This window comes from Perca fluviatilis, chromosome 6 (genome assembly GCF_010015445.1).
Source record: "Perca fluviatilis chromosome 6, GENO_Pfluv_1.0, whole genome shotgun sequence".
Taxonomy (NCBI): Eukaryota; Metazoa; Chordata; class Actinopteri; order Perciformes; family Percidae; genus Perca; species Perca fluviatilis.
The window spans coordinates 2,600,393-2,618,520 of NC_053117.1; the positions used below are offsets into that span (position 1 = coordinate 2,600,393).

At 43.7% G+C, this 18,128-nt stretch overlaps 1 protein-coding gene across 1 annotated transcript; it reads left to right on the forward strand.

Annotated features, from left to right (window-relative positions):
* Nucleotides 1–497: 497 nt before the first annotated feature.
* On the forward strand, nucleotides 498–16,581 carry lrrc75ba (leucine rich repeat containing 75Ba). Its single transcript, XM_039804278.1, has 4 exons — nucleotides 498–1,193; nucleotides 4,687–4,815; nucleotides 6,508–6,620; nucleotides 14,207–16,581. The coding sequence occupies exons 1-4, from the start codon at nucleotides 909–911 to the stop codon at nucleotides 14,799–14,801; spliced, it is 1,122 nt and encodes a 373-aa protein (XP_039660212.1). The 5' UTR covers nucleotides 498–908; the 3' UTR covers nucleotides 14,802–16,581.
* Nucleotides 16,582–18,128: the final 1,547 nt, after the last annotated feature.

Genomic DNA, 18,128 nt, shown 5'->3' on the forward strand with positions numbered 1-18,128 from the left:
TTCATTTATACATATGTTTACTTGGTCTATGGTTTATTGTCTATTGTGTTATTTTGTTGTATGGTCTTGAATATTGTAGTTGCTGTGTCATCTGTTCTTGATTTTTGTCTGGGTGAGTGGTGATGATGAGGGGTGGGGGGGGGGTTATGTTTATGTTGCGAGTTTGGTATTTTGTTTAAAAAATAAAAATTGTTAATCGCAAAAAGGAAATTACATTTTTGTATTATTATTATTATTTAAAGCATCAAAGACTCTTTTTGGTCACGGATTTCATACACTTTCTGTAATAAAACATCTAAAAGCAAACATCCTATCAGACGGGGGGGAGGGCTGGGACAAAAATCTTATTAAAAGGGGGACCGTGGTGTGTCAGTTTAGGGGTCCTTGACGTGAAAAAGTTTGGGGGCCACTGGCCTAAAAACAACACTGACATCGCATCTTTTATTCTCCCTTGTTGCAGAGGGGAATTTAAGCCTGGGAGGAGAGACGCGTAACGGGAACCGGATGCAGCGATTGGTCGGACGCTCCACGTTGCTCCAACCTAAACAGCAGCGTAAAGCCGAGACGGGCCGGAGGATGAAGCAGCCGGAGCATCCTCATCATCATCCGAGCCAGGCGCACGTAGCCGGCGGTGGAGAAGAAAAAAAAAATCTAAACAGCAACGTGCATGTGAGAGTGGTGATAAATTAGACTGTCGAGGGAAAGCGTGTGTGTGTGTGTGTGTGTGTGTGTGTGGTTGTGGTTGTGCACCGGATCCAGACAGCTACGCAGCGCCAGACAGCGCGGCGCTGTTTTCTACCATCCACTGAGGAGCATCTGAAAAACGGATCATGGGTTTGTCCTCTTTGTAACATTGTCTGCGCTACAACATCAACGCCGCCTGCGTCTGTAGGAAAAACAACAACACCATGGGTTCCAGACTGAGCAGGCAGAGCAGCCTGGACAATGAGAATTTCTCCAAAAAGCGACGCAAGCTTCTAGATGGCACCGGAGAGAGCGAGTGCAGGGGCAGCCGAGGCGGCGGGGACTTTCTGTTTGCGCTGATGCTGAAATCGGACAAACTGCCCGGGATGCTGCGGAGGACCAACCACAGCCCGTACGTGAGGCGAGTGGCGTGGATCAAAGAGATCCAGAAGCTGCTCCGGGACCGCAGGATAGAGCAGGCAACCGACGTGCTCAAACTACTGAGGAAGGTAAGGAGAAAGTGCACGCAGCATCTCGGCCTGGACTCAGACCTGTTTACACGCGCGCTGCTGCTTTAAGCCTGCTTTGATGGTCGTGCGGTCGTATCCTCAAAACATCCCAAAAGCAACAGATGGAGAACAAGCAGGGCAGGTGTGTGTGTGTGTGTGTGTGTGTGCGCGTGCGTGCGTGCGTGTGTGTCTACGCACTTCAATGTGTTCTGCAAGTCCTAAATCTCGCAGTGCAGCCTATGCTGTGCACCTTCTGACCTCTGACCCCAGCCCTCTTCACCCCTTAACCCCCATCTGCGTGCATGGCCTCGCTGCTTCCGCTACTGCCAGAAGCATTTGTTTTGATAGAAAGTACGCAACAGATTGGGCAGAGTGTTGTACCTGGGACACAAGTTGTTTGCAGACAGAGCTGGGACTCACATCAGTGTTCACTGTCGCTGTGGGTAAGCTGCTCCCTGTTGACTTTTGATTGATAGGATAGGTTATAAGCTGCACTCTAAATGAGGAAATGGTCAAACTGTCATTGCATTATCCTAAATGGCATTGTCTTTGGATGGGATCTGGATATATATATATATATATAGATATAGATAGATACAGATTCCACAAACACAAACAGTGCCCCATCCCCTCGTCCACCATCGTCTCCCTACTCCATTTGCCCTTGTTTATTCCACTATGGCCAAGAGTCTCACCTCTCCTCAGGCTGTTCTAAAGCTGCCAACAGAGCGACTCCATCTCTGTCTCTCTCTCTCTCTGTCTCTCTCTCTCTCTCTCTCTCTGTCTCTCTCTCTCTCTCTCTCTCTCTCTCTCTCTCCCTCTCTCTCCCCGTCTCTCTCTCAATTCAATTCAAATTGCTTTATTGGCATGAATGTCAGAGAAACAATATATTATCAGGGATAATAAGATGAGAAAAATGCATACATACAATTCATTGAGTAAACTAAAATATATAAATTTAAAAACAAAAACAAGAAAACAACAGTATATTAATATAAAACCGCATGTGTCAAATGGAAGAAAGAAAACAAAGACAAAAAAACATGTCTCTCTCTGTCTCTCTTTCCCTCTCTCTCTCTCTCTGTCTCTCTCTTTTTCTCTCTCTTTCTCTCTCTCTCTCTCTCTCTCTCTCTCTCTCTCTCTCTCTCTCTCTCTCTCTCTCTTTTAGAGCCTGTGCTCCAGCAGCAACAACGTTAAGCCCTGGAGTCCTGTATGTCCCAATACAAAAGATTATTTTTCTCCAAAAGGATTTATTAACTCTATTAAAAAAAGGTCACAGAAATGAAATTCTACACCGCTGTCATACATAGCTTACTTGCACATTGCTTTTCGTGTGAAAACCTTGTGACTTTTGGTGATATTCATAGAAGAATTACTAATGCTTTTTATGGCTAATTAAGATCTATAAAACCCAAAGCCAAAAACACAGCTGTTTTTATTCTTTTTTTTAAAGATTTAGTTGCAGTGTATTTGACGTTGTCTTCGTTGACCGTGACAATAGTTACAAGTAGGTATTGTTGTCCTGACCTAGAACAGTGGTTCCCAAAGTGGGGTCCGTGGACCCCCAAGGGTCAATGAGGGGTTCCAGGGGGTCCCCAGCATAACGGGAAATCTTTTTTTGTTACCATAATTAATCACTATAATTCCATCCAAAAGTAACACAGTGACACAACGTATGACTATTTTGGTCATGGGTTTCATACGGTTTCTGTAATAAAATCCAATCAGAAATCTCATCAAATGGGGGTCCGTGGTGAAATTTGTGTCTGTTTAGGGGTCCTTCACGTGAAAGAGTTTTGGGAACCACTGACCTAGAATATGTAACACAAAGTCCAGCTCCACTATATACTGAGTAAGGATGTTGCATCCTAATCAGAGGTTTGTTTTTAAAGCCGTTTCTCACCTGGCTGCTGTGGGATATGTAGCATTTAAAGATTTGTAAAAGAATATGTAGGTGCATGGAAGATGTGACAGCAGCCTTGGCAATCCCATTTGTTTGCTTGCCCTCAGGTGCCCCTCTGTCTTTTAGCTGTCGGCCAATCCAGCGTTAATTACTCTGAAGCCTCGACACAGGAGAGAGTGGAACCTCCTTAATCAGGCCGAGGAGATAAACTGGCCGGCCTTGGCTCCATGACAGCCACGTCACATGGGACATGGGCTCGCTCCTTTTTAAATGAGCTCCACTCTTATTAAATGAGCCTTACTTTGCCTTTACTCGCAGCGTTTGCAGGCAGATATCTGAGAGATTCTGCTCTCTGAATTCAAAAGGCGTTTGTGGCAGATTTAATAGACGCGTAACAGTGAGCTCTGCTCCTGATTTGAAAGAAAAGATCTGAGCTCTGCTGCAGATATGGGGAAGGATTCATGGCTTCACGCCGCCCTCGCACATGACAATTGATCGTATCAGAACTGAGAAGTGAGATATTTTTATACCTTGTTTCTCAGAAGGGCAGAAGCAGTCCCCCTTGGGTTCAGTCTGTGTTTACTGTAGCCCTCGTTAAAAGGGGAACCAGTAATGTAATGTGGATCTGTCAGGCTCCCACTCAAACTCTCTGTTACAATCAATGCAGATTGTGTTTGAGAGAAAAGACATGTGCAGGTGTGTGCTCACTGTATGTGCCTGTCTCAAAGGGTTGGCTTCCCTTATTAAAGTTGTATGGGCTGTATAAGTGCTTGTCATCGTTTGCCTCGTTAGGACCTCGAGGATGGATGTGTTGATGGAGGCGCATTTACACAGCTGCAGCGCTGCTTGTCTCACCGCACTCAAAAGGTCATCTGAAATCTCCTCTTATTTTCAGTCGCTTTGATTTGTTTTTACCGCAGCTCCTTTTGGTTTTATCAGATTTATGAGTTTTATGACAGCTGCCATGGCAGCTGTCAGTTCTGGCCTCCTTGCAGATAAGCGCCACTGCCATATTTGTATGAGGTGAAAGGAATAATAAACCAAGAAAAATCCCCTAAATTAGTTAGAGAGATACAAATGTGTTCAAAATAGCATGCAGCCAGGGGATTAAATGCATTTTTGAGTTTTTTTTCCAGAAGGGGTTTAATAATAGAATACTCTCATCATAGTTGAGGATGTATAGTCCAGGAAATCGCCTATAAATAACCCAAATCTACAAGGTTTTTTACATCTGATCAGATTTGAGTCAGGAGTTGTCTTGTTTGTGCCAACGGTACACGTGCTGTGGCATGTTGGGACACACGTGGCTCGGTGCCATGGTGTAAATATGCCAAAACCCTGCGTTCTCTGTGACTCCCCCTAGATCTCCCTTCCCTACTGAAGATGAAAAAGCTCCTTGAATGAATATTTAAAATAAAACACTTCTTTTATCTTTCCATCTCGAGTCACATTGCCCTCGACACAGCAGGGCCCTGGTTCCATCAACTAATGCACTTTTTTCCTCAGGTCCAAAGTCACACTTTTACTTTTTCATATAATTTCATCCTCAGCTGTGATTATGATGCCTCTTTCATCTTGTCTGTTTGGTAGGATCTTGGTTTGGAAGGTGCCTCGCTCAACGACATCTTGTACAAAAACGCTGCCTTCCTCAACCTGGTGGACCCCATCTCACACGAGCTGCTGCTCAGCCTGGCTCGAGAGATGCAGTGTCCTAAGAAGGTCAGCCTACTTTTTCCTCCTTTCTGTAACACTCGCAGAGTATCCACAGATCCTAAACACTGATGGTCAATGAAAATCCAATCTGAGGATGTTATCGACTTCTACGGACGGATGAAAGAAATCCTGCAGACACACGTTACTTACGAGCAGCTGGAAATAGAAACGGCTGTTTAATATCAATTCCTAGATATATACGGTTGTTTAATTTTCTTTCTGCCATTTAGTTCAGTGCAGTTTGTTGCATTTATGGAAGTAAGTCTCGAGATATCCTACCTGAAACCTTATACTGGAGTTAACTATCTGCAAAATTACAAGTCGTAAGGAATCGATGAGGAATCATGTTTTGTGCACAGAAAGTAATTCATAGCTCAGTGCGTCTCAAGCTCCAACAGTGAATATTACATTTGTTTCGATGTAGCCAATGGCCACCAGCAGCCACAACATGGCTGATGAACTGAAATTACCAGTGGCTGTGTTGAATATCACCTCTCCTGTGTGCTTCCTGTGTTTTCCACACCGATGCACACTGCATGTGATTAGATTTTCTTGCTCCGGCAAGGCAGCTAAGTGATGTTTTGTTCGGGAGTAGCTCAAGGTGTCACCAATAATAACAAACAAATAACCTTTTTTTCTGTTGACATTAAAGATATTGCGGTACAGGTTGATACATTTTAGAAAATGGAAGAAACTTAAAAGGACAGTTCACCCCCAAAATCAAAAATACATATTGTTGCTCTTACGTTTAGTGCTCTTTGTCAGTCTAGATTGTTTTGGTGTGAGTTTCCCACTGTTGGAGATACCGGTCGTAGAGATGTCTGCCTTCTCTCCAATATAATGGAACTAGACGGCACTCGGCTTGTGGTGCTCAAAGTGCCAAAAAAAATATGCATTTGAAAAACTCAACAGCAAAGTTTCTTTCCAGAAATCATGACCTGGTTACTCAACATAATCCACAGATCTGGTTGTGAGCAGTTACATGTAGAAGCTATTTTCTATCCACCAAACTACACCCGCCAACCCCGCGCAGAAGGAAGCCTGCTCATGGACGAGAGTCTTGTGCTCGTGACAGCGCGAGATGTAAACATTAACGCTGGCCTCCTCGGCTGAGCTGTAGCGTTTGCTAGCTTAGGTGAGCTAGCAGTACGGGTGAACTACAGTTATAGCTCAGCCGAGGATGACAAGCCTCTCGTCCACGAGTACACTTCCTTCTGCGCGGTGATACAAGTGGCGGGTGTAATTCGGTAAATAAAAAACTAGTTCCTACATGAAACTGCTCACAACCAGGTCTGTGGATTTAAATAATCGGGTCATGATTTCTGGAAAGAGACATTGCTGTGCAGTTTTTCAAATGTATTTCTTTGGCACTTTAAGCACCACAAGCCGAGTGCCATCTAGTTCCATTATGTTCCAGACAAGGCAGACATCTCTACGACCTATATCTCCAACACTGGGCAACTCACACCAAAACAATCTAGATTGATAAACAGCACTAAACGTAAGCACAACAATATGTATTTTTCATTTGGGGGTAAACTGTCCCTTTAAAGCCCAGATAGTGTGAACTAATGAAAAGTAAAGCACAAGCAGAAAATCTAATATTGAAAGCTGCTGTGTCACTTAGTCTCTTTGTTCTGTACACCGTTATTATTATTATTATTATCATTATATTTTTTCTTTTGCTCTGTTCTCCAGGATGCAGACACTATAAAGTCCTCTGATAAGATCTGCAGACAGCTGATCTACCACCTGACCCCGCACTCAAAGTGGCTAAGGCAGAGCATGTCCAGACGGAAATCCCAGGCCTGGTAAGCCCTTCTGTCCAGACATCCAGCGTGTAATAAATCTGCAGCTCCGCACAACAGAGAGCAGGGCACGGCTCCGTGTCCGGCTTTACAGATTTCCATCTTTGTAGCTGACATTGAACTATAGGACGGAGCTGGCCACAGGCTGACTTGAGGGGAACACCATGGTAACCTCAGCTGTCAATCATTTTCTTCTTTTCACTTTCTTTTATTAGTGCTAAGATCCGTGAGGTGGATGTGGGTAGCCACTGGGCTCTCTCTCTCTCTCTCTCTCTCTCTCTCTCTCTCTCTCTCTCTCTCTCTCTTCAAACGTGGCACAACAACAAATCTGTCCATCTGTTTGCTGAAGAAAAGCTGGGAGGGTTGTGTTATAATGTAATTAGACATTGTCTTGAGGAAGGTGTGAATTGCTTTTGATTTGCAAATGATGAATAGAGAATTAGCTTGTGTACAAATAGTTTTGTTTGTGTGTGTGCCCAGGTGTTGCTCAGTAATTCTATTCATAACCCAGCTATCATAGTTCTTTCCATCTTAACATGTAATTGCTTATTCTGCAGCAGGCTAGACGCTTCAAATGATGCATTCATTTTCCGAGGGGGGAACATAATCTCAGGATTGAGAGGGAGACAGTGCGAACACGGTGAGATGAGACAGGTTCTTTATGAGTCAGTCGGAGGTATCAACGTGCAGTATCAGAGGATAAGCGAAGAAGACCTATTCGCAGGGATCAGACACTTTGTTGTGGAGCTGCACGAGCAGGGCGTTTAACTCAAGCCCAGAAGAGGAAAGACACAGGATTTAACTGACACTGACAACATCTCTGAAAATGTGCAGATACATACGATTGCTAAATTCCTAGCTGATTTATTTTTTCCTTAGTCATGTTGTTAGCTTCGTAAACCTGGAGAGAGAGAGAGAGAGAGAGAGAGAGAGAGAGAGAGAGAGAGAGAGACGGTCTGACACTGGCTGAGACAGCAGGAGCAACATGAATCATTAAAACAAAAATCTACCCTAAAACAGAATATTAATACAGTTGGTGTTGTCAGCTCTGATAGCTTCATCTGCTGCTGTGTTCCACGAACAAACACCTGTCACAGCTAGAAAGAGACACAGGGCCAGGCTGCCACGCACTGTCAATAGGAAACGTCATTTCTGGTTTAGCACTTTTTTAATAGCAGCTGTGGAAGACTTTAAATTCTGACACAAATATTCCCTGGGTTATTTTTCCATTTATTGCTATTACTCCTCATTTCCACCAGATGCGTAACAGCTGCAGACCGGCTCCGCTGCGTGTCTGCTGCGTGCTCCGCTGTCCGTCAATACCCACCGGGTCCGGATTTGTTGCGGCACGGCTGCGGCCATGAATTCGCAATTCGCGAATTCAGGTAGAATAGAACCACAAAAACCAACAACAGTTAGTTTCCATCCAGAGGAGTAGAGGGGAAACAGCTCTGAGCTGTGTTCTCAAGGTGTAGTTCAGGGAAATATGATACGCTGTGAGCACTATCTGCCGTGTGCTGAATTGCTGCGGAGCTCGCAAAAATAGAAGCTCTGTGTATCTGCTGCGGAGGGCTGCGGACCGCCAGAGCTGTGCCAGAGTTGGAACGCAGCCGTTATGCAGCCAGTGGAAATACACACATTGACTTTAATGGAAACCTAATGACTCCACTGCCGTTTCGGAGCCGTTTCGGAGCCGTTTCGGAGCCGTTTCGGAGCCGTTTCGCAGCCGTTACGCAGCCGTTACGCATCTGGTGGAAATCCACCGTTAAAGAGAGCCGTACAGCTCCGGCTGTAGTGTATCGTAGCCTGGTGCGATCCTGTGGCCATGGGAAGGTTCAGAGGTTGTTTGTGTTAAAACAGTTGGACATTTTGGATGGATGACACCCAGCTCTACTTGTCCACCAAACACCACTTCCATGCTCCCTCCGTCTTCCCTGTCTGACTGTTTAGACAAAGTTAAAACCTGGTTCACTCACAACTTCCTCAAATTAAACAGTAGCAAAACAGAAATTCTCCTTGTTGGCTCCAAATCCACCCTAGCAAAATGTCCCAATTTCTCACTCTCCATCGACAATTCCAAAGCCCCCTCTTCCATTCATGTCAAGAGCCTCGGTGTCATCCTTTCTTTTGAAAAACACATCAATAATCTCACCCGGTCTGCTTACTTTCACTTACGCACCATACACCGTCTTCGTCCATCACTTACACCCAATAATACTGCTACTCTCATCCACGCTCTTGTCACTTCCCGTATTGATTATTGTAACTCCCTCCTCTTTGGTTTACCCTACAAGTCCAACCATAAACTCCAATTGGTCACCAGAACCCCAACAACTGAACACGTTGCTCCACTCCTTTAAACAGCTGCACTGGCTCCCTGTCCAATAACGTATTGACTTTAAGATTCTTCTTCTCACCTCCAAAGCCCTCCATAATCTAGCTCCTGCATATCTCTCTGAACTCCTTCAGCCCCATGCTCCATCCCGAACACTCCGATCCTCCTCTTCCTCACTGCTTTCCACTCCTTCTGCCCGCCTATCCACAGTGGGGTTTAGAGCCTTCAGCCATTCTCAATCTTTTAAATGTGTTTGTTTTAATTATATTTGCCTTTTTAACTGTATTTTTGCTTGTTTTAACTGTAAGGTGACCTTAAGTGCTATGAAAGGCGCCCATAAATAAAATTTATTATTATTATTATTATTATTATTATTATTTTGGGAAATAAACTTATGTGCTTTCTTGTTGAAAATGAGAGACGATCAATGCCACTGTCATGTCTGTACCGTAAATATGAAGCTAGAGCCTGCAGACAGTTAGCCTAGCTTAGCATTGATTCTGGAAACTACCTTGCTCTGTCCGACGGTAACAAAATCTGCCTAGCAGCACCTCTAAAGCTCCCTATAGAACACGCTTTATTACGGCCTTGTTGAATTCTCGATTCTGATTGGTCAAACACAGCATTCTACGGTGTGTTATTTCTGTATAACAGACCGTTGCTAAGTATAGCAGACCGTTGCCATGGACAGAGTTGTGATCACAGAGGACTCTGGAGGGCCATTCAATCATAATAATAATAATAAAATCGTTTTTATTTTAGAGATATTTTATTATATTGATATTATTTAGGCTTTTTGGCCTTTAATGGCTAGAACAGCTATAGACAGGAATTTTGGTACATGGGGCGCACGCTCAACCGTGAGCTACCAGAGCGCCCCAATAAAATGGTTTTAAAATGAATATTTGTGCTCGTACGGAGCAGATCACAGAGGGTGGAGGAAACGGGGATCGCTAACAGCGCTAATGGCAACAGTGCAAACAGAGCATTAGTTAGCTCCATGGTTACCTACTCACCAGGGCGACCTGGCTTTCACGGGAGAGCCGTGCTCATCAGCGGTAAAGGTAACTCTCCCGACCGGACTAACCTCTGTATGAGTAGTAGTGTAGTAAGCCCTGTAACAAGCGAATAATGTTGAGCGAGTCTGCCATTATTGGGAATTAGAACCCCAACAGGGGGAGTGTGTCAGGTCTTGAATCCACCTGAAGGGGTTCATTATTTATCCCTTACAGAGATCTGTAAAAAAAAAAATTCTACTTTCAGACAGAGCCAGGCTAGCTGTTCCCCCTGTGTCCAGTCTTTGTGCTAAGCTACGCTAACTGTCTGCTGACTGTAGCTTCATACTTAGCACATGGACATGAGATTGGTATCCATCTTCTCATCTACCTCGAAGCGAAAATCTAAGCGATTTAAGCGTATTTCCCAAAATTTTGAAATATTCCCTCATCAAATAAAGATTTAACTGTCCACATTACAGGAAAAGCATGTCATAAATATTGTTTTAGGGTGGATTTTACCTCCCTATACCTTCCATCTTTGTTCAGCGGCAGGCAGACTGCCCTCATCTGTGCAAAATGCAACAATCTAACCTCTGGTAGGTTTCTCTGTACTCACAGGAAACAGAAACAGCTCAGTCCATTTTAATGCCACCGGATTGTTCATCCCTTCATTATCCGGCATTAGCACTGAACACCAGTCGTTCTAAATGCCATGCACACATTCCTGACTGAAATGCCCCACTGAATTAATGTCTGAATCTCACTAATCCTGTTAATTAATCTAACCAGTTTATTTGGGTTTTGCTAGAAATGTTTTCTTTGACATTTAATGAAAGAGCTTGACAGTAAGCTTGATGGAAGCGGTGACCCAGAAATGGTGCCGAGGCGCTCCCACCTTTAGGGTAATTTCAAGTGAGCGTCAATTTTCGCACCATTACCTTCCTGCTCCGTCAGCCTTTTCTGACCTCACAATCACTTTGTTTCTTTGTCACCTGAACGCTCAGAAAAAGAAAAGAGAAAACTACAATGTAGTGTCCGCTGCCCTTTGAGTTTCCACATTACTTATCTCCATCGACAGCCAGTTATTCAACAGTTCTCATATTCACTAATAAACATTGTATTATGCACTGTAGCGTACTATGCATGGTAAACACTTCCTCAGGGGCCCATCACTCATTTAAAAAAAAAAAGTACAGACTGAGATACAGAAAGGACAAAGTGATCAGTCCTGCTCCTCAGGGTGGGTTTTTTGACCAAAGGTTGTTTTCATCAGGAGCAAATGGACTCCTGGAAAATATTTATTTACAGTTGAAATAAAATGTGATTTTTACGTGCATTTCATTCAAAGATCATTCTTTTCTTATTTTTCTAAATAGCACTTCTCAATCAGCATCAGATAACCCTCCGGACATGAATATTTATGTATATTTGTGATAAATAATGAGAGCGATTCCATTGACGCTCGCTGAATTCAAATGCTGCCTCATTTTATTAAATCGATGACACGCGGAGACTGATGAGCCACATGAAGAGACAAGAGTCACACTGTGCTTCCTCAGAGTTTAGGTGGGAACACTTAATAGACAGCTTCATTATACAATGCCAATTAATTTGATTACTTAAAGGATATTATTACATTACTTGATTGTGCATGGAGAATGACGAGCATCAGCTATTACCAAAATGTTGATGCCATTTGTGTTGTTACTGTCTTTAATTCAACAATTTGTGTTGATTTCTCTCTTTTTTTTTATGCATTCGCAGATATTTCTTTGTTAATCTTTTAATCACATACCTACTGTATAAACCAGTTCTGTCACGTAAACTGAACCCTGTTGCCAGTGTTCTTGTGGAGTTATCAGTGACACCCTTGCTTTTCAAGGTGTCAGATTAATCTGGAGGAAGTATGAAAGAGGCTTCCAGAGCGTAACGTGCATTTTTTTCTGAGCTCAGAAGGATGAGTGTGTCTGACAAAGGAAGGAGTTGTGTGATCAAAACCTTTTCACACCTGCAGGGGAGCCTCAGCCAGGCCGAAGCCATTAGGACTTTTGTGCCTCCAGAGAAGATGAGGGTTCTGCCATACAAAAGGCCTGACAATAGAGAAGGGGAGGACTGTGGCTCACAAGACTTTGATAAAGATGCAGCAGCCTTGATAAATGTCTTTATCTCGTAGATTTTGTGCTCAACAGCTGATTAAACTCCCTCTTAGCCTGGCTTCATGAGGGGGTTTTATCCTCCTTTTGTGTGTTTTGCAAACGCTCCAAAGCATGACGTTTCTGCTCATCAACCCATCACCTGCTTTTAATATGTAGCGGTAAATGTTGGCTCAGGGCACATCCATTTTTAACGGCACCAAAAAAGACACTTTAAAGCATGACAAGTGACAGGTACTGCAGTGGGTGTCACAGTAAGTCACCGGGCGCCAGAGGATGTTATAATTCACTTTGACACCGAATCAACGCTACAGGCCAATTAAGTAACAGCTCCAGTTCAGAAACACCGCATCCTTGGGCTTGTGGTGTGAATCCATACACCAAAAGAGTTATCCTGCACATATTACTCCCTAACTCACACATTGAATGATGGTTCCCTTAAATGACTGCCATTCACTTTATAAATCACATCAATATACCGTGTCAAACACGAAAAACAGCACACATCTCAACTGCGGATAGACAATCAAAAGGAAACTAGTTCTGAATGTTTAATCTGCATTGACACACACACACACTGATAAACAATCAGGCAACAGAACCAAACCATACCATCATATGCTTAACTAATGCATGATGTCATAAATTCCTGTTGCTCACATTAATAAATGATGAAGTCACAATGTGTTCATGTGATCGGCTAACACTAATGTATCATCAGTTAATGACTGTTAATTCACAGTTACTTCATACGTTCATATATATGCCTCCAGATTAGCTGGAATACAGTTAACATAGAAAAGGCCATCTCAGAAACCCATGGATTTTGATCAGCCTCTCTGAAAGCAGAACCAAACATATTCTTATAGAAATCTGACTTTTTGTCAGATGTACATGTTGCTAAATGACCCACTGAGCAACAGGAACAATATTCAGTAATGTTGACAAGGTCCAATCCGATCCTGACACGACATTATTACCCAGTTTTTTTCATTTCTCACTTTATTAAACGTTTGATATGTCAGTCCATTCTCCTCTGATTTGTCAACTGGCGCCTGCTAAATGTCTTTGCAACACTCCACTTCTTTCAATACATTTAATCCATTTTATTTCCACTCCTTTTGCGTTCAGAGAGGCTGATCAAAAGCTTGTGTGTGCTATGTAACAGCATTCCAGCTCATATGGTGCCAAAGGCTCTAGATTAATGTATGAAGTAATTTATGACTCAATGGATCACCAAACAAGGATTGTAAGTGTGAAGTATTCACATAAAGTCAGAGTAACTTGATCATTTATGAATGGTGAGCAATAGGAATTCATTCATCATCATGCATTAGTTAAGCATTACTTAAGAATGTGTTGTGGAACCTGATCTTAAAGTGTTACCAACAATCATGCACCTGAGAGATTATTTCAATCAAGTAAGTGCAGTAGTTAATGAAAATAGTTCAAATGTACAAAAATGCCTGTACAAAAACATATTCTAGGATCTGCACTTCAGATCCGCACAAAAACTAACCATTGTTCCTTTGCCTAACTTAAAAAAAAAAAAATAGATTTCTCCAAATATGTCAACAAGTTTCAGAGACATGTCGCTAACTTAAAAAGAAGCATGGTAGCAACCATGGCTTCTTTGCTGTGATAATAACATCATCCTAACAAAGCATTCCCAAAAGATGAATCTCTTTCCTTTCCTCTCTTATAAATATGGTGGCCAAGTATCTTCTATTCCTGTTCTGTTTTATCTTTTTCTAGAACACATCATAGTTTATCTTTGAAGTGTTCTGGCCCTGTGCTGTAAGGAGCTCTGTGCTCCTGGCTGTCCGAGCTTTAGACTAAAGCTGCTGGCTCGTTCGGATGTTTTGGCTCCTCTGTTTACACTAGTAAATCCTCATGCTGGAGTCCCTGTGTCAGCCTTCCGCTCCACGCAGGCCCAGTCACCCCCTCTTTTATACAACACAGGAAACACAACATAAAACCAGGGCCTTGTTCCCAAGTCACATCCTTTCACCCTCCAGCTAAAACCGAAAACTAGTTTAGTGTAGTTTCGTGTCAAAGAGTCATCTAAGTAATCCAACTCTGTCTCTTCATTATATTCAACAGTCTCAAGACAACCCTACAGAAGAAGCTGTCCAGCGACTCGGTGGACCTGTCCGGCGTCCCGCTGTCCACCCGAGATGTCCGTCAAGTCGCCTTCTACCTCCAGAACAACAGAGACACCGTGATGGCCGTGGACGTCAGCTTCACCGAGCTCCAGGACGACAGCCTGAAGATCCTCCTGCCTCTTCTGGCCTCGCTGCCCAAACTCAGCACCCTGGCTCTCAACGGCAACCGCCTCACGCTGGCTATCCTGAAAGACCTCACCGAGATGCTCAAAGACCCCAAGATGTTCTCCAGCCTGGCCTGGATCGACCTGGGCAACAACGTGGACATCTTCACTATGCCTCAGCCGCTGCTGGTGGCGCTGCGCCGGCGCTGCAGCCTGAAGAGCAGTTTGCCGACTATCTACGAGTACACCGAGGGTCAGCCCTACTGCTACCACCTGGAGACTTCCATTGAGGAGCCCAGCCACTACGAGGAAGAAGAGGAGGACGACGAAGACGAGGAGGACATGGGGAACAAGTTTGAGCTGGAGCCGTGGAGTTTAGGGGAGAAGCAGCTCTCCAAAGACTTCACCCTCCACTACTGTGAGAGGTGATGGGGCATTCCCACTCGGAGGCTCTTTCTACTGTGGTCGACACGTCTTACGTCCCACAGCACTCCGTTTACCTCCTTCGCCCTCACACCACGAGCCCCGTCACCCCCTTTGGAGGCACGAGGGAGACCACATTGTGAACTTCTCGTCCCGACACGGCTACCAAGCTATCCCTAACCATCTCTGAGTTAACCCACACACGATGAGAGTGAAGCGACGACGGCGGACTTACTGTGTTGGTGGATGGCGCTCTTGGGAACAAGGTGCGGTTTCATTGGAGGGGGGCTGGAAGAGTTAATGAACCGGTGCTCTCTCTCTCTCTCTCTCTCTCTCTCTCTCTCTCTCTCCTCTCTCCCCTCTATCACTCTATCTCTCTCTCTCTGATAGTGGCAGCTGAGGAGCCAATCCCAAGGAGATTTAGATCAGTTGGTTGGATCGAGGAGCAGCATCCCGGCGATGGCTGAAGTGGAATTGGTTTGGAGTTTGGAAACAGAGGGTCCCTCTGGGTTCTCTACCAGGACTGGGGCTATCTCTGGCAGGCAGGGCCTCGCTCCACATTGTGTGTTCTCTGTTAATCTCTCAACAAAAGCTATGACACAAGTTCAACAGACTATACAGCCGACGACCCGTCACGTGACGCCGGCAAAACTGCTAGGTCAAGACTTTTTGCGTTTTCCCCCCCTTTCCAAATGTCCACTTGTCAATACCCACGCAGCCCTTGTGTAGATGTAAATGAGGACAAAAAAAACATGGTTCTCTTGTGTTTCCACGGGTTATTTTTGTGCACTCTTGGTGAACAAAGCAATCTTAGAAGACAACAGGTAGGACTCAACAATGGCTAGCTGTCACTGATTGTTTTTTGTACTCGCCTAAATGCTGATATTCACCTCTTTGTTAGTTATTGAGCTGTTGTAATCACCACCACAGTGTTTAAGTGCATTTATGACACCACAGCCAAGTGTTGGTATGGGCCACCGAGTCTGAGCAGCGCTGCCCGTCCTACTGCCGTTTGTCTCTACAAATATGTTGTCATTTCCATTAATTGATACCGTACTTCAGTGGCCCTATGCTTGTTATGAAACACAGCCACAGACTGTTATGTATTAATTATAGTCTGTCTTCTGTAGCACATAATGATTAAGTGAGACTGACTGAAAGCACTTTAGGGGACTATTTTTTTTTTTAAATATGTATTTCTGTTTCTCCTTAGCATATAATCTGTGTACATTGTTTATTATTAGAGATATTCACAAAGCTCAAGCTGACGCATACCTCTTTAAGGTGAAACGATGACCAAATGGCTCATGATTGTTAGAAAGTATCATTGACAAAAAAAAAAAACATTTGTGCATCGCCACATATATAATAAATGTTTAAGTGTGTGTCATATGTGTTTCTAATAGTAAAATGTCTGATTACTGCTGTAGTCATTTGTGTTGTTGTTCTGGTGTTTCGTCTATTGTCTGACTCTGTAATTATAATTATAATGACTCTTATTATGAAACTGAGTGCAGTGACCTCCTGCTGTAAGCTTGAACAGTAAACAAAAAGCGACGTGGCTGATGGGATTACACAGTAAGACAGGAAATAGTTCAGTAAATGTAAGTTACAGTCAAAGCAGACACCTTTTCATGTCGAATGTTTTATTTGAATGATGGAGAGCACTGTCCCGTTGGTCCGTGTAGTTTCTTTCGTGTGTCAATGTCAAACTCTTCCTTGTAGCCTGTGTGTACTTGTCTCATTCCAAACACTGACTGCCAATAAAAGAACCGATCCTAACTGAGAAGTGTCTGGATTTGTTTTATTTTGAAGATCTCCAGAATAAAAAAATAAAAAAAAGGAATGCATTGAACTGGGTTACAGACAGAACCTGCAGCTGCCTGACAGAAACAAACAGAGGATTTATTTATAAAGGATTTATTTATTTATGCAGATTAGTCTGTAAATAGGGCAATAAAAGAAATCAGCCGGGACCGTGCTGTTTGGGATTGGTCGCTGGAAGTGCTGTTCCTGTTTCGGAGCCAGTGGATCATCTGTGTGCTGTCAGGGAAACGCCTGAGCTGCCGCCGTGTGCCAGGGAACGGCAGGGTGGTCATCGCATGGGGCCCTACCCATGAGCCTCTCCTGGCAACCTTTTGTTTCTGCTGCCAGACATGGTAATGTGGCATTTGCAACAGGTGCCTCTTATAAGGTCAGGGCACAGTGTGACTGTCACACCCCCTGAGGTCCAAATACTGTGCGACAGGGCAATGGAGCCCACCCCCAAAATCACCAGGATCTTATTATCTGACCTTTTTCCCTTCATGGTTGATTTATTTCCTGGATTTTAAGTAAAATAAGTAATTGATTTGACTTGATTGTGTGAATTGAAAACATTTCCCATGTAGGCCTTTGAGCAGAGACTGTAAAGATGCTATATGTAATGTTCAGTTTGTGTTGATTCTAGTGGCCGCTTTGGACAAAAGCGGTAGTGTTTTTACCACACCTGCTGTCATAAAGGTCTTTTCTTCACGGTGCTGTATTGCCCACTGTAGATTACTGAGTTAGCGTTACCGGGAGGTCATATAGACGAATGTTTTGCTTAAGTTACAGATGCATTGTTGCATTTCCAGTGTTGCATACGGTAACCTAGCCTACTTTGGATGTCTTGTGAGCTAAACCGGGTATCACTGTCACTGTGTCACGAGCCAAAGCATTAGGAGATTGCTGTAGCAACCAACACAGGCTTTTCCGGTGTTAAAAATAAATCTGTGACCCGTCAGATTGTGTTACTGTAGCGCCGTCTACCTGCTGCAAAATGACTGCGGGAAAAATCCGACCAGGGCAGATGCCTTACTAAAAACTATATAAAAATAGTGTTCTTTTCACTGTTCGTCTCGTTTGATGTTACAGGTCATTTTAGACCACTGTATGAAAAAATACAGAGCTTTAGAAACATTAAAAAGTTACATATAGTTACTTTAAAGTAGATCATATTTCTACACAAACTGTTTGTATGACTTACTATTTAAAGGTCCCATGACATGGTGCTCTTTTTCCCCTAATACTGTATCTGAAGTCTCTTTCCGAAATCCAGCCTTGGTGCAGAATTACAGCCACTAGAGCCAGTCCCACAATGAGCTTTCCTTAGGATGTGCCATTTCTGTGTCTGTAGCTATTGAGGAGGAGAGAGTGTGGGGGGGCAAGGTGGAGGGTGGGGTTTGGCCTTGACCAACTGCCACTTTGCTCATTTGAAAGCCATGATGTCTCTCTCTCTCATGGGTGGGCCAAATTGTCTGGGCGGGGAAAGCAGAGAAAGGGGAGGTAACCTTGCTCCTTATGACCTCATAA